The 17,952-nt window shown below is 36.3% G+C and overlaps 1 protein-coding gene across 2 annotated transcripts in view; it reads left to right on the top strand.

Annotated features, from left to right (window-relative positions):
* GOLM2 (golgi membrane protein 2) overlaps nt 1–17,952 on the top strand; it is a 117,164-nt gene that overhangs the window by 42,954 nt on the left and 56,258 nt on the right. For both annotated transcript variants that reach the window (XM_044665079.1, XM_044665078.1), the window contains exons 3-4: nt 11,041–11,143; nt 15,046–15,136. In XM_044665079.1, the coding sequence (XP_044521014.1) occupies nt 11,041–11,143; nt 15,046–15,136 (194 nt within the window). The remainder of the gene's footprint in view (nt 1–11,040; nt 11,144–15,045; nt 15,137–17,952) is intronic.

Raw genomic sequence — 17,952 nt, 5'->3', positions numbered from 1 at the left:
TATGATCTTCTTTTGACCTTGTGCTTCATGGCACTATTCAGTTTTAAGTCTGTGCTCCTTTTTGATCCCAATTCCTAGAATCAGACATAAACATTATTCATAGTCTCATAATATTTATCAATAAATGACAGGTTTGCCTAGTCTAAAGCTTTGGGGTATACATTAATGTTAGAGCAAATATATTTTAAACTTATATTACTGCAGAATCAAAAAAGATTAATATTAATTATATGTACTTTAAGTACAAAAAATTAAAAAAGGAAAATCAAATATTCTATTAGAAAAATAAAAGGCAATAGTAAAATAAAATTCAGGAATTCAATGTGTTACCAAAAACAGTGTCCACTTTTTTATGGACTGTTATCTCCAATGCTTGTGTTAGAATACAGTCAATCAGTTTCAATAGAAGGTGTTCTCTTTACATGTGAGCAAAGAATCCAAGAGTCCTTTTCTCCAATTTTTATAGCTGTTGGAGTGATTAACAGTATTTGAAATGGACCTTCCAAGGAAGGCTGAGTTGTTCCAGTGTGCTGGAAATTCTTTATATACACCTTGTCTCCTGGGTTCCAGTCATGAAGTGAAAAGTCTATTGGTCCTGCTTATACCGCAGCTCTGGATTCTTGGAGTTCATGAAGTTTGTGCTATAATTCCTGTATATAGGAAGCAATAGAAGTATCTCCCCCAAATAGTGATATATATGCAGGAGAAAAAGGCTTAGCCTGTAGAGGGGGATGTCCAAAAAGCATCTCATATGGTGAGATGTGTAAATGCTCCCTGGGCCTGCTTCTAAGATAAAATAGAGTCAGAGGGAGAATTTCAGACCATTTTAAATGTGTCTCAGTGCATAATTTGCCAATTATAGTGTTTTTTAAATTTTTTTAAACCCTTAACTTCTGTGTATTTACTTATAGGTGGAAGATTGGTAAGGGTAGGCAATGGGGGTCAAGTGACTTGCCCAGGGTCACACAGCTGGGAAGTGTCTGAGGCCGGATTTGAACCTAGGACCTCCTGTCTCTAGGCCTGACTCTCAATCCACTAAGCTACCCAGCTGCCCCTCCAATTATAGTTTTAAGTTCTCTATTCATCTTTTCAACTTGCCCTGAGCTCTGGGGGGTCATATGTTACATGGAAGGGCAGGCCAAAACGAGGAATGATTTCTTTTAAAAGCACCTTGACAACAAAAACTGCTGTGGCTCAGGCAGTAGGAAATGCTTCTGGCCATCTGGTCAGTTGTTCCACTACGACTAGACAAATTTTATATTGTTCGACCTTTGGCACTGTTATGTAATCAATTTGCAGGTGCTCAGAAGTGTTGTGAGGAAGATTATTGAGTTATTAGTTAGGAGACCTAACAGGAAGGGCTGGAGAATTCCAAATGGAATGGGGAAGGAGGAAGTGTGGCTTGTTCTCTCTCTGATATGGACTCCATGGTGGTTGGGACAAGTTGCAACTGACCCTAGGAGACCTCAGATTTCCAGAGATCCTGAAGGAAGACTGACATCTACTTGTGCGAGATTTTGGTAGAGAATATTTATCCCAACCTGAGTTGCAGGTTAACTTGGGCTGGGTTAGCTCCCAGAATCTACCCACCTAAAAGAGCACTGCTAGTGGTCCTGGAGGAGCTGGTACATCACTGGAGTGAGTCTGGACTCTGCTGTGAGGATTTGCACTTCAGACCTGCTATTCTCTGGGCCCTGCCTTGCTTAGGTCTCAATTGAATGTAGAAAAGTCCCTCCCCTGATCCTGTGGTTTGCCCTTAGTCTGAAAGTGTAGAAACCCCTATTCCCATCCTTTACCATAGTTTCCTTAATTAAAATTGTTATAAAATCTCTTGCCATTTGCCTGCTAGTTTTCATAGGCCTTGTCTAGATGGTGCAGAGTGGCATTTAGGGTCTAACTGCCACTTCTGTTAACAGACATCTCCTTAGCCAATTAAACCCAGTCTCCCTACCTTGTTTGGTCCTGCCTTCTGTCATTCCTGTCTTCCTCACACCCCACTGAGCCCACAAATAATATTTAGTTAACTCCCCTGGTTTTCCCCATTAATGGTTTGGCATTCCCAGATGGCTGGGTAATAGGGAGGCAGGAAGTTCTCTCTTGGGCATACAGAGCTAAACTGGAAGTCAGGGGATTCTGAACATTCCGTGGAGGGGTACAGCCATTGGCTATGGGCTGAAAGTTCTCAGCCAGTGGTGAGCTACTCAGCACTGCTTACCCCCCACCCCAGGTCATTGATAAAATCTCTGTGTGAAGCCAATATACTATTAAGGCTAGAATAGTCCCAGAGAAAGGGTTTTTCCCCATTTTTTTTTTGCTTTCTGTTATTTGTGTTGTCCTGTTTAATTGTAAACTAATATTGTTATCTTTGTGTTAGTTATATTTTTATCTTTGTGTTAGTTATATTTGGGACAATGTTATTAGAAGATTGTATAGATTATTTGATCTTGGGGTTGTGGCAAGGGATATTATTCATTCCCTACCTGTGGTTTAAGATCATACCCAGGTGTTGTAGAGGTATATTAGATTTTGAATTAGCCCAACCTATTCTTAACATTATGGTTTTAGATGTTATATCACGCCCCCATTATTGTTCTAACTGGCTATATTATGTATAAATTAAGGTGGATATTTTTTCATGTTAATTACTGTTGTAAGATTGTAGTGACCTAGTGTTTTAGGGATTCGGAGCCAAAACAGTTGTTAAGAATGATGCAGGTTAAAATTGATAATTTGGAACTTTATATACAAAATGGTGGTGCTTATGGTCGAGCTCCTGGTCCTGATAATGATAATGGCAATGTGGCTATACTTTCTCATGATGGAAATACTGGCAAGAGTATTAAATCTAACTTATTTAAGGCTTATTTAGAACAACAGGCAATGAATAAGGGTGACAAACCGGTTAATCTTTTTCCCCTACGCTACCTTCCAGTTGTGAGAGATGATGGGATTTTTCACGTAAGGCAACACACTAGGTTTAGAATGGAGGATGTGGAGAATTTGAAGAGGAAAATCCCCAATTTCCATGTTGATGCTGGCAAGTTTGTGAAAATCTTTAGGGCATTTATTAAGACACATGACCCGGACTTTGAGGACTGTTGGTATATTTTAGGAGAGATCTTGTCCAACCACGATAGGAATAAGTTTGTAGAGGAGACCAGGGGATGACACCATGGCCGGTAGCCTGGGAGGAACTGGACCTTAATTCAGTTCCAATTAATAGGATGTTAAAACAGGCAAGAAAATCACTGCTTAAAGTAATGGAAAAGAACTCAAGGCACCCCAACTCATGGTCCAAATTTGAAAAGATTAGGCAGACTGCTCAGGAGACCCCAGCAACATTTTTGGACCATATCATTGAAGCAGCTGAGATGTACCTAGGCATGAATGTACTAGAGGATACCACCGTTGAACACATTACATGCATATTTGTGTGGAATGCTGTTCCCCAAGTTAAGAAGTTTTTTACTGACAACTACCCGGATTGGGAACTTCTGAGCCTGGATGAACTAAAGCAGAAGGCCACATATGTGTTTGCACAAGAGAAGGAAAGAGGGAATGATGAGAAGGATGCTGTGATTGAGAGCCTCAGGAAACAGCTTAGAGAGGCAAATACTAGAGCAAATGAGAAAGAAATCAGTGAAATTAAAGCAGTGGCAGTGTTTTAAGGGCAGCAGAGAAGAAAAACAGTGTCAATAATTATAAAACTAATGGCAATGTAAACACAAGATATCAAAGACAGCAATCATGTTATGTTTATGGCCAAATTGGACATTTTGCCAGAGAATGTAGGTTTAGAAGAAGATCATATGGGCAAAGGTACAATAATAATAATAATAATAATAGATTTAATTGGTATAATAATAATTATGGATAATGGGGAAATAATTGGAATAATGGATTTAATCATGGAAATGGCCAGCAAAATGTGTTCCAGTGCCAAAATGCATGCTGCCAAGGTGTTCAATCTTCTAATTTGGCAATGATGCAGGATTACATAAAAGCTGGTGTAACACCAAAATATAGTCAGTCACACTGTCCAGGGAAATGTTAATAATGGCAATCTGAATGGAGGGACAGCTTCATTATGAAGGTGTGCCCGAAATTCAGAAGTAATTTATCAAGATAATAGGACTAAAGTGAATGTTGATGAAATTGTATGTGTTAAAGATGATGACAATATAATTGTGAATAATGGAAATGGTGCTCTTGGTGTTAATATTGATTTAATTGGTGATACAAAGAATTTAATTAATAATGGTGATGAGTTGATCAGTGTTAATTTAAATGGAATCAACGATAGTGTAATCAATGTGAATGATAATTTGATGAGAATTAATGGTAATTTGAAGGGTGGAAATGTAAAATTATCTGAGTTTAACTACTGATAATGTTTTAAATAGTACTTTAACCAATGTTAATGGTAATTTACCCACTAGTAGTAATAATTTAACTAGTGTTGGTAATAATTTGATTAAAATTGATGATGGTTTATATGGTGTTGATAATAATTTGATTAGTGTTGTAAATAATGGTGAGAAAAAGAGAAATAGTGTTGTAAATGGTGTTAGAATTTTGTATTGTTCCACTATGACTAGACAAATTTTATATTGTTCACCCTTTGGCATTGTTATGTAATCAATTTGCAGGTGCTCAAAAGGTTTGTGTAAGCCAGAGGACACCCACCAAAAGCCTTGCCACAAAAGGCATGTTGGTTATATGCTTGGCAGGTAGGACAGGCTGCACACACTTTAGAGGCTATAGTAGTTATGCCAAGAGTCCATACTCTTTTAACAGAGTCCACAATACCCTGGGTACCAAAATGACCATTTTTATGAATAGGTTGGCAAGTTTGGTGATAAAAAGTTCTAGGGAACAGGGGTTTTCCTTCAGAGGATACCCATACTCCCATTAATCAGTTTTGCTTTAAATTTTTGCTTCCATTTTTGGATTTCCTTTTCATTATAGAAAGGTGATAAATTTAAGTCATCAGTGGTTGTTAATGTTAAAATTAATTCAGGCCCTTCTATGGCCGCTAGCTTTGCAGCAATATCTGCATTTCTCCGAAAAGATGGGTCAGTGCCACCCGTATGGGCAGAACAGTGAACTACAGCTAGGGCTTTGGGTAGCTGGAGAGCAGAAAGAACTTCATTAATAATTTTTGCACTAGCTATAGATTTTCCAGCTGAGGTTAAAATCCTCTCTAAAGCCATAACATACCCACTGAATGGCAAATTCCAAATGCATATCTGGAATCTGTATAAATTGTTTCCTTTTTATCTTTGGGAATTATACAGACATGTTTTAGGGCTATGAGTTCTGCACCTTGAGCACTTATATTTGAGGGCAACTGTTACAATTAAAATTGATATAGATGGATAAAGATAAAAGTATTAATATTTTATTTAAATCCATATTGGTAAATTTAAGAAAGACCACACGCCTGCTAAGATCTAATTCAAATCACCCACTATTACCTTCTGCCCACCTGGCTGCCTCGTACCAAAGAGAGAGTCCCAATCAAGTCCTCTCTATTTAACCTACCCTTTATGTTGGCTCACGTCACCATGTAAGACAGGAAACCTGTTGAATCATGGGAAATGTAGTTTCATAGGCCCCTAAACGTCCACAGGAAGTCTATATCATATATCTAAATATTTAAAACTTAATGAACCCAAAATTTCCAATATCACATAATGAAGGTAACCACACAATGGTAAATTCTGTGACTACAGCAGCTCCCATGTAGTGTATGCCATCCCTCATAAAAAAAAAACCATTGGTAAATAATACTATATCTGGATTGCCTAAAGGAGTGTCCTGGAGATTATCTCAAGGCTTTTCAGCCATGGACACTAGTGTTTCACAATTGTGTAATGGTTCTCCTGAGACTGGTAAATCAGGAAGCAAGGTGGCAGGATTAAGAGTTGTACAATATTTTAAAGTAATATTTTCATTATTTAATAAGGTTATTTCATACTTTGTAATTCTTTGATCAGAAAATGCCTGTGTTCTGTGTCTTAGCAATAGTGCTTCTACTTCACGTGGGCATATAATTGTTAATGGGTATCCCAATGCTAGATCAACAGTTTTTGTTACTAATAAAGCTGTGGCAGCTAAGCCTCTAAGACATGGTTGTGCTCCTGCAGCTACTGGGTCCAGCTGGGCTGAATAATAAGCAATTGGATGCTGATAAGGTCCCAAAGTTTGAGTTAAAACACCTGAAGCTACCCCTCTCCGCTCATGTACATACAAAGTAAATGGTTTGTTGTAATCTGGGATGCCTAGAGCAGGGGCAGACAAGATAGCCTGTTTTACATTTGACAGAGCTAGTGTGAGTTGTTATGTAGAGATGGAAGCATGGAATCCCTGCAAAATACAGGGACAGCCTCACCCAGAATTCCAGGAGACCCCCCCTGGAGAACTTTGGGTGAGGGGGCAGTTAAGAAGGGTTTGAGACAGTTACTTTGTGGAGGTTGAAGTGAGCAGACACCCTGTTTACTACTTCACACTTGGGGGTTCACTTGAGAAGCCATAGTGACATAGCTAGTGTGGTTACTACTTAAGGATTAGCCTGTTTAGTAGGGTTAGTTTATATCAACTTCATTACAACAAATATTTAGTAGATATTCATCAATAGGAAGAGGGCCAGTTTTAGTTAAGTGTCTCATCCCCTCCTGTGAGGGGGGGAAGGGCAGTTGCAATCTAACAGTTCAGGGTCACCTTTCATTATCCTAATACCTTCATTAACCTCTTTAGTTTTCCTTGTTATTACTTAATACAACCTTTACCTTCAAATCTGTGCCTTGTAATTATTTGGGAGGAAAACTCACAACTCAGTCTGGACATCTAATTTGAATCCTGTCTGCTGCCAGTTTAAGAAGATCATCTCAGTCCATAACAGTTATATCTAGCTTCTATATACTCATCTAACTGACCTGTGAGGAATATAAATTAAAGGAAAGGAACATCATTGGGGTTTCAGCCATGACAGAAACTTACCAGAAGAATCTTATTCCTGCTTTCATTACCAACTGAAACCAGCAACTGTTTAGGGAAGAGGGGTTTGAGAGCCAGGAGTGTTTAGCCCCCTCCTTTCCTCACTGAAGCCTGTCAATCTGTGGCTCTTGACTTGAAGTTCTAATATTGGCCCTGACACATTATCTGCTTCTCCAAATTATCTGTTATTATCATCATAACAGAATGTGATGGAATACTTTTGTTCTATTTTTTAAAAAATGATAAGGGGGATAGTTTCAGAAAAACCTGGAAAGGCTTCTATAAACTTATACAAAAACAACCAAGAGTGAGATCAGGAGAACAATTTATACAGTAATCATATCATAAAGATAATCAACTTTGAAAAACTTAGTGACTATGATCTATACAATGACCTACCACAGTTTTCGAAAGGACTCATGATGAAATATGCTATCTATCGCTAGATAGAAAACTAACGAATTCAGAGTGCAGATCAAAACATTTTCTTCTATTTCTTTTTTCCCCTAGAACATAGCTAATACAGAAATTTGTTTTGCATAATTATACATCCTTTTCTTTGGTTCCAAATTTTATCCTGCTCTTTACTCCTCTCCTTCCTGAGAAGACAAGATAGCATATCTGTTATACATATAAAGCTCATGAGTATACATATTTATAATGGGTTCGATTTTTCTTGCCTTCTCAATAGTTAGGGAAAGGGGAGGGAGAGAATTTGGAACTTAAAATGAGGGGCTGTCAGTTTGTAAATATCTGTGATAAAAGAATATTGTTAGATTAAGACTGACTTTAGGAGCCAAAATACTGGAGTAGAAAGAAACAATACAGTGTTCTCATTCCCAAACTCTTTCAAACAGATCCTGAAAATGTACCAAACCTAATCCTAATGAAATCCAGGGAAAAAATTTCAGTGAGTCATTTTTCCAGCCCAGGTCACCATTGGAAGACAGACAAAGAGGTCTGTAGACACTGGGGAAGGCTTTGGCAAGGATCACAATGTGCATAGCACTTCATTGCAAGAGAGGAGCTATAGACCAGAGTAAAACGAGGCCCCAGACCCATACTAGGTCACCATAACCCTTTTCAGGGTGTGGAAACACATGCCAACTCTCAGCTTTTCAGTCATTACCTGGTTCCTAGTAACAAATCCATGATATACTGAGAAAGGGACCTGCATGTGGGACTAACATTCCAGGGTAGCAACAGGTAGAAAAGAAGAGTTCAGAAGCAAGCAGCAATAGAATGGCTCAGATCCCAGTAGTGGAAGTTGTTTCTCAATCCCAGCTTCTAGCCACTGTAACACCCACAGAGCAATCAGCAGAGCAAGAATCTTAGACCAAAGGGGAGTCACTCATAAAATCACTTAGAATCAGCAGGGCTACCCAGCTGTTAATAGAGGCAGAGTCCATAAGCAGTCTTTTGTTGCTCTGACTCAGACAGGTTAGAACTTACAAAGCTGAGGCTTTACCTTATATCAGACTTTCCTTTGTATCAGAGAACTTTGGGAGCATCAAAAATTAACAAATCCCCAGTCTAAGACGTCCCTCAGTTGAATAGCACAATATTCAGTGTCCTAAGAAAACAGCAGCAGACCTAGCCCAGACCTTCCTTCTAGAATTGCACAGAGCCTAAGAGCTAATGTTAAGTCTGAAGTCAGGATGTAACATGGAATGAGCAAATAAAAATATACTGTACAAAAAGCTATGATGGTGACTACGGTCAGAGATAAATTCAGAAGAGAATAACTCCAAAACCTCTACAGACAAAGCTTTAGAGAATAATAGAACTTGTGCATAAATTAAACTAGAATTCCTAGAAAAGATGAAGAAAGAATTTTTAAAAATAGTTAGAATGTTTTTAATCTATTAAATCAGCACTAGAGGAAAAATTGGAAAAGAGATAAGAAATATGGATAGATATGATAGAAGATTCAGTCACCAAACTGCTTAGATTAGATAGATTAGAACCAGAACACCTGTTAGCTCTGTCAGATTTAAAACAGGCTATCTTGTCTGCCTCTGCTCTTAGGTATCCCAGATTATAATAAACCATTCACTTTATACATACATGGACAAAAAATGGTGACTTCAGATGTTTTAACCCAAACTTTGGGACTAATTCAGTGCCCGATTGCTTATTATTCGGCCTAGCTAGACCCAGTAGCCTCAGGAGCAGCACCATTCTTTAGAGGTGTAGCTGCCACAGCTTTATTAGTAACTACTAAGGTGGCTGACTTAGTATTAAGATGCCCATTAACAATTATTTGCCCACATGAAGTAGAAGCATTGTTGCTCAGGCATAGAACACAGGCATTTTCAGATCAAAGACTCACAAGATATGGTGTAACCTTATTAAACAATGAAAATATCACTTTAAAATGCTGTACAACTCTTAACCCTGCCATCTTGCTTCCTGATTTGCCAGTTTCAGAAGAACTGTTACATAGCATGAATCTTTAGTGTCCATGACTGAAAAGCCTTGAGATAAACTCCTGGACACTCCTTTAGAAAACCCAAATCTAGTCTTATTCTCTGATGGTTCTTCTTTCGTGAGGGATGGTATACATTACAAGGTGCAGAATTTATAGCTTTAAAACATGCCTGTATAATTGCCAGACACAAAAGGCAACAATTTACACAGACTCAAGATATGCATTTGGAATTTGTTATGCAGTGGGTATGTTGTGGCTTCACAGAGGATCTTTAACCTCAGCTGGAAAATCTATAGCAAATGCAGAAATTATTAATGAAGTTCTTTCAGCTCTCTAGCTACCTGAAGCCCTAGATATAGTTCATTGCTCTGCCTATATAAGTGGAACTGACCCTGTCTCTAGGGGAAATAACCAAGAAGATACCTCTGCAAAGCTAGTGGGGCCATAGAAGAAAAAATTAAAGGAATGTTCTTCCTGTTTCACTGCTGCTATCATATAACTGAGCTCTGGTATCATCTGATAGAGATTATTGATTTTTCCCCACTGTGTACTTAAGTTCCTTTTTCAGGAGACCAGGGGAATAACGTCCATAACTATGGACCACCAAATCAGAGCATTTAAGATGATTTATACTATTAGATCATACTGTTCTATGAATAAATTAAATTACAGATTATTAATTAATTAATAATTAAATTAATTGAGTCCTGTGCACTGTGCCAAGGTACTAGGGGATGGTAGAGAGTCTAGATAAAACATATATTGCCCTTGTGGAGTTTACAATATTCTGGTGGTAAAGACACAGACAAGAATGACTATAAACCCTAGGTGATAAGTTTAGAGATGCAAAACAAAGTGTTTTGTGAAATCTGAGGGAGAAAGCTATTACTAATTGGCAGGATGATAGGAGACTTTTTAGATGAGGTGGCATTTGAATTGAGATTTTAAAAGATTGATTAGCATTCTGTAAAAGTGGAAGCTGGTTGACTGCCTAGGAATGGGAATTTTTTAAAGACAATCAACAAAGGGGTAAAAGTGTTATTGATTAGTGGAATGGGAGTATCCATGATAATAACAATACTGAAAACAATAACTAACATTTTGAAGCACTTCTGTATGTTACCTCATTGGATCATCACAACCCAGTGAGGTCAATGCTATGATTATCCTAGGATTAGGGAACTAGTAAATATATGTGGTAGGATTTCAACTCAAGTCGTTCAGACTCTTAGTCTTGCAGTCTCTCTACTATTCCACCTAGTTGCTGATAAAATCATGAAGTATTGAATTTGTGAGGAAGGTGGAAGTCTGTACTATACTTTCACTTATATCTTTGATCTATATAATGAGAAGGTGTGACTTTATTCATTTTGATATGAGTGAGCACTGCTAAGCTACACAAATTTAATATAAATTTCATTATTCATTTATGTATAAGAAACAGAATACTGTGCTAATGATATCATTTATTGCCCTTAAGATTATGGATAGAATAATTAGGAAATGTCCAGTAATTTTGTTTTGAAAGCCTGCAACAATTTAGTTGAATTTTTCAGTAGGAAGGACCAGAGAAAGTGAACTTACCTTTTTATTCTTTATTTTTGGGTTAGAACAACTGGCCGAGCTTCGTCAAGAATTCCTTCGACAAGAGGATCAACTTCATGATTACAAGAAGAATAATACTTACTTTGGGAAGAGGTTAGAGTATGAAAGGTAAGAAGGTCAGAAGTTTTTATACACATTTCTTACTTTCAGAAACCTAAAAAACATCCCTTTTTAATTTCTGTTCTCTTTCTGCCACTTTTCTACCTATTTCTGCTTTCAGATCTCTCTTTTCACTGGCTATGTTTGTCTTTTTGGAATATCATATTCAACACATTTCCATTTTAGCACATTGGAAATCAAAGAAGTCCCTTTTACAAGTGCCCATAAGATCTATGATCTATCTGTCTTAAGAATTTATATTACACAGTTCTAACAGACTCCTTTAGGTTCTAAATCCTTTATGTGTCAGAAAAAACCCATTAGTGGGCCTAACAAATAGGAACAGGCAAAAGTTTATTTCAGTATTACTATGGATCAATGATCTTCTTGATGTGGTTCCTTCAGTGGTACAGATTGCAATCCATTAATAAGAGTCATCCTGAGTAATTCTTATTCACATCTTCCTTTAAATCTCCTCCAAGGTATTCACTCCAAATGTTAGGGACCTTCTTATAGAATTAATAAAATCAGATGATTACCAGTGGAGCCTGGGGGCTATCAGATATCCTTCACTCTTATTAAATAGCCAGCCCACTTCTTTTTCAGCCATTTTTCTCTTATGATGTCCTTTAAACCACTTCTACTACTCAGATTTTCATTGAAAATGGGCTCCAGACTACTCAGATCCACTGGATACCTTTCATTGACCTTTGAATAACCTGCAGCTTTAATCACTAGAAATTCCTTGAGCCAAAGCCATAAAGGGTATAGAATTTTTCATATTATTTATTCATATTATATGTATATGTATGTGCATGTGTGTGTGGGTACACATACACAAATTGAGTAATTTTATAGATTATCTCTTCAGCTGTATATTATATTGTGAACAACAAACATCTTTTATTCACTTAGTTTTCCCCGGTAAATACTTAGATTAAGCTCTTTTTAATGATTATGAATCACATTCAAAAGCTATTTATATTCTAGGGTTTGATGTAATTAGTACAATGCCATCTTCAAATAGAAGTTTATGGAAGACCTACTTCCAGCTGGGCTATATACTGGATATCTTCCATGACAGTGATATATACTTTTGGGGAAAACACATTTATCTTTTATATCTTTTTTGATATTAATAACAAGAATGTTGTTGGATAAAGATATCTCTAATGTTACAACTTTCAGGAAATCTTGTATGATTTTGATATATGGATGAGAGATCTTTTTGGAGTAGAGCATTTATAGTGGGATCTTATATTTTCTATGCCTTTCAGTCATCTGTGTGACTATAAAGAGGTCGTTTGCTATATAATGCCATTTATAGAGGCTTCTCTTGTCTCTTTTCATACCTTTGTCCCCGAATTTCTGAATGTGTATGAATTAATATAATAATAATTTATAGGAAAGAGAAAATAGGTAATTATGAATGGTAATTATTCATATTTTATCAATCACCTTTTTGTAAAGATAATAAATTCTGTGAGTTTCCCCCCTAAGTGTTTATCATCTTTCCCTTTTTCAGATAGCTTGAGATTTGATTCTTCTGCAACTATCAATTTGTGTTCTTTCCAGCATAGACCTCCTTTGTATACCCTTGGTCTAATCTACATCTTCTTTCTGTCTTTGTTTTCTTTAATCAGTAAGCATTTTAATCAGTAAGCATTTTTAAAGTACCTTCTATGTTCCAGTCAATTATTTAAGTTCTGGAGATACAAAAAAAGGCAAAATATGGTTATTGCTCTCAAGGAGCTTACACTCTAAGGGAAGAGACAGAATGTAAAGGGAAGGCTCTAGCATTAAGATGGAATCAGAAAAACCTAATGCCATTTAACTGTTTCCTTATTTTAGTACATCAGGAACTATAACATTAGTGTACAAATATAACTTTTTTCATTGTTAGATGAAATTATTTTAGAATTTTTTTTAATGATCTTTCTTTCTTTCTTTCTTTTTTTTTTTGCCTATTTGCTGTCTTCTTTCCAGTTTTATTCTTAGATGCTCCCAAGATGATCTGGCAAACTTGGGTCTCTTGCCAAGTTTTCTGTAAACTTTTGTTTCTTCCACTGCTCCTTTCTGTTATATGGGATGATACTGTTCATAATCTTCCAATGTCTTCTTCCATAAGATATTACTAATGAGCCAGGTTACTTTTGGCTGCCATATTACTCCTGAGTGTCAAGGAGATGGATTTTCTGCTGGCTAAGGCAGGTTTTCTTCTGATCTCCCTATGGGAGGATTGATTTGCAACACTTAACTTCTTTAGGAAGCAATAGTAGCCTGTGTCAATGCCTATCTGATTTTTAAATTCATTTTCCATTTTCTGGTGTTCATAAATTGCTTAAATAGATCAGGTTGAAGTTTCCTCACTTATATGCTATTTCTTCTCATTTTTATTCTTCTACTTATGTATTGGTTTTTTATCTTTTCCCTAAACAAATCCACTGCCTGACTACATAGACAGCTGGTTCAGAAGTAACCAGTCATATCCTGTCTATCAGGACATAATTAATTTCTGGTTTTTCATTATTATTTGCCATGTCCCTTGTTCAGTGACTGCTGACTTTGTGTCATGTGTATTCATGACATAAGAATATGAAACTTTTATGTAGTCTACAAGCCTTTAGCTTCTTTTATATTTAATTCATGAACCGTCTTTTCAGCACATTTTTTACTGTCCTCTTCAGTGTTCACTTTTTGTATTAAAGCATATGTTGATTTAATTTGGAGGTTTTTACCTAGTTCTTATAGAATTTTTCTACTGCCACATCCTATGATGATATTCACATTAGTCACTAGATAAGGATCTTGCATTTTATAATAACGTGTTAATGTTTTGGGACAATTGATTCTTTGTTGTATTTTCTGATCTCCTTTTTTCTACTTTGTCAACTATCCTTTCAGAAGTAGAAGAGTACCATGCAGACTATTCTGTGTTTTTATTTCATGGGTTGTCATGGCTAAAAAATTTAGCCCTAAGTGACCAAGCTATAGGTACAAGGAAGTGCATTGAAATAGGTTGGTTCTCAGAAAGCAAACAACCAGCTACCACTACCATACTAACAACCTTTACACTCTTGTGGAATCTGCCAGTACTTACATTCCACTGGCAAAGCCTTGGAGAGCCCAGAATCATTCCTTTGCCAAAATAGGGCATTGGAGTAGGATTTTATGAAGGACCAAAGACAAAAGAAGAAGATAAGGCCCTTTTGAAAAGGAAACTAGTAAACAAAATTAACCTGGAACAGGTTGTAAGAGAAAAGAAAAACAGTGTTCTAAAGGAAAGTAAAAGAAAACTACCTCATTATATTCCTGTCTCGTAACTTCCTGCCCCTACATATATATCTACATATACACCTACACAGTCTAGATGCAAGTCTACAAAGGCAGGGAACTCTCTCATTAGAAAGAAGTTACTTTAAAAATAATTTTTCACCTTATCTCCTGGTCATTCTTCCTTTTCCTCCTTTCTCTCTCCATTACTCTGTTTCAGTATGAACTTTTTGTTTTCCTTTTCAGATCACTAAGGCCTACTAAAAATGAAAGCATGTATTAACTCTTAGACAAATGCCTCTTAAAATCATTATTAAATCTCTTGCTAGTGGTTCTCATCCTTTCCTGGTTCATAGTGGTAGTGATTTTATCTCTTTTGCTGCCATCTTTTTCTCTCTTGTTAATGAAGCTAGCTGTAGAAAATGTTTGCAGTACAAAAATAATAGTAGAACACTTTACTCTTTCTAAAAACCGTTTTTTTGGTCACTTGTTAATGAATACTTTTCCTTTTGACTACTAGCTTTCTGAATTTCTATTGCAATGCTGAACCATACACACCTTTTCAAATGTGTGCCCACTTCTAGGCAACTTGGAGAGGAAGTCAGTGTAACAAGAAAGAATGATTGTTTCCATTTTAGTTTTCAGTGTGGGCAACAGATCAAGGAACTAAGAGCACAACATGAAGAAAATATTAAAAAGTTAGCAGATCAGTTTATGCAAGAACAAAAGGTAAATCATTTCTAAGTATTTTCTCTTAATTGAAATATATTATTTTGTTTAAAACTTGAGAAATTCAAATAATTTTTTGGTGACATCCTAATTTGCCCAGTAGATTGAATGTTTACATAGCTACAATTATCTAAGATTTTACTGTTATCTTAAATTTCCTTAAAGTTTTTTAAAGATATTTTTTCTTTGATATATTTGCCAGATTATGTGATGAATAACGTTCTACTGAATATAAGCCAAATTTTTTTTAATTTGAGGAACAATTCAGTATTTAATAATCATCAAACTTAAACAAATTATTTTAGAATTAAGCAACAACTGTTAGAATCAATTTTTGTTAATTTGGGGGAAGGATTAGGGATCAAGCATTTGAAAAGCTTTCCCTCCTTTCTTCCATTCCTCATTTGTTTATTGAAGTGTCCCATTACCTAAATCACTGCCTTGCACATACATAATAAATGCTAAATAAGTGTTTCTTGTTGGCTGATAGATGGGTTGGCTTAATATAAGATGTACTCAGCAAAATCATAGGTACCACAGTATTTTGTTGCACATTTGTACACCTTAGAGGTTGACTTCCAATACCAGATCAGCATTTTGGGGAGGGTTGCAGAGAATAAGTACTTTGTCATTTAAAAACCCTTTCTTTCCACCTGATTCAAAAAAGAGTTTATCTTTACAATGAATCTTTGTCAATATATTCTAACCACTGGATAATCTAATCTAATCTCATGATGGGAATTTAGAATTATAGAATTTTATATCAGAAAGAGATCTTAGAAGTCATCTAGTCCATCCTTTTCATTTTAAAGATTCATTATAGTCACTGATCTTCTTACCAGCAGTTTCTGATTTCCCAGGGAAGGATACTTAATTTACCTAAAGAGCAGTATATTTGACATATTTCAATACTACAAGAACTTTTGATTTCTATTGGTGTATTTTCTTATTCTGTCAGTGTAGATAGAATACCTTCCATGCCTGAGTAGACAATTTCAAGAATTTCTATAACAAAAAAAAAAATTCAGCACTGATCCTCTGGTGATGAGACTTTTTGTTAATAACTGATCTGTGATTCTTTTATCAATGGGTATTTCCTCCCTTGTGCAGATCACAATTTTCCTGTGACCTGGTTGACAGGCTTCAAGAGTCACTGTGACCTAAAACTTCATCTTCTGCTAGCTAGCTTATTGATGAACCTCTCTCAGTGGGATCCTATTTGATCCTAGCCTTTCCAGCTCAATGTAACCTGCCAGAGATTGTGCTGTCCTAGCATAACCCAGGGTCCTTTCCTGTGAGGCATCAGCCCAGGCCCATTCCCCAGTAAGGCATCAGAATTGTTCTTGATTTTAGGAAAGATCTTTGTTAATAATAGGAATATCTGATTCTATCTATTTACTTTTGATTTTTTTTAATAGAAAAACTTTAAATGGAATTGATTCTGTCTTTTTTATATAGCTTCATTAGTAAAGCAATGAATAGGTTGTTAGGAATAGAAAACTGGAACCTGAAAATAGTTTCATATAGAATGAGACTTTATAATAATATATATTAAAATAAGCTCCTACTTGTAGTAAATTTGCTTTGTAGGAACAAGCTACAAAACTTGTCAAGCTGGTCTTCAGAATGACACAATATCAATCTTATCTGAAATTCTGCTGCTATAAAAAAATTTTAGCAGGTGAAAGGATTTTCAGTTATGCTCTGTTTGGTCAGCAGAAAAGGTAGCACCCTTTTATTAAACCTAATTTTGCATAGGTTTGCCTCCTTTAAGGAAAATTATTAATGAATTCTGATTGCTGTGCTTGTTCACATCTATTTGAGTAGATAATGAAAGAAAAACAGATCTTCACGGAATTTTCAACTCCATTATGAGAAGTTTTAATCCAGGCCAAGTATTTTGTCTGAAAATATATTTTATAACTTAATGTACACTATTTCCAGATACTGATATATATAGATATAGGAAAGGAAAAGATATATATAAAGATATAGATAGATAGATAGATAGATAGATAGATAGATAGATAGATATACACACACAAAAACATACACATACACATAAGATGTCCCAACTGTTTTAGGGCACTTTTAAGTTGTAATAGGAAATCACAAAGAATAATACAGTTAATTTTTAACTCTTAAAATTTTAAATGGCTTAAAACTGCAATGTTTTTTGAAATATCCTGTGTTTAATGTATGTGAGGGTAACTAAATAAAAGATGGGATAGGGGATTCTACACTTGAAAACCTAAAGGGCAACCACAGGGGCAAAGGGGAGGACTTGACTACTCTAATCTAATTGACCTAAGCCAGGCAGGGCCCAAAGGAACAGTACTGGAGTCTCTGGGAAGGCTGCTTCAAACCTGGTTCCAGCCAGGTTTGACCAGCACAGCTAAAGGGCTTTGGGGCTCACAGTTATCCAAGGATGATCACAGGATGCCAAGAGCCAAGGTGGTCCAAGGTACCCAAGTAAGAGAGAGTGTGCTTGAGATGCTGTCCACCAGATCCCAAATCCCTTCTCCACTTGGTACAGCTCTGTAGGTCTTGTCCATTTGCTACAAGCCTCCACCACTCAGGATCCCAGGGAATCTGGATACAGGGTTTCCTTAACTCTGAGATCTCCCAGGGCTAGCAACAGTTTGTGCCAACCACTAATGGAGTCTCTGTCAGAGCACAAGCCCTACTACCTGCTCCTCCATTCCATCTTGGAATCCTCCAGCCCTTCCTGCTAGGTCCAACACTAATGCTACATAAATTACTAAATAAACCCTCACAACAGTATGTATATATACATCTCTCTCTCAATATATATA

This window comes from Gracilinanus agilis, chromosome 2, assembly GCF_016433145.1.
Source record: "Gracilinanus agilis isolate LMUSP501 chromosome 2, AgileGrace, whole genome shotgun sequence".
NCBI lineage: Eukaryota > Metazoa > Chordata > Mammalia > Didelphimorphia > Didelphidae > Gracilinanus > Gracilinanus agilis.
This window is presented reverse-complemented; position numbering and strand designations above follow the sequence as displayed.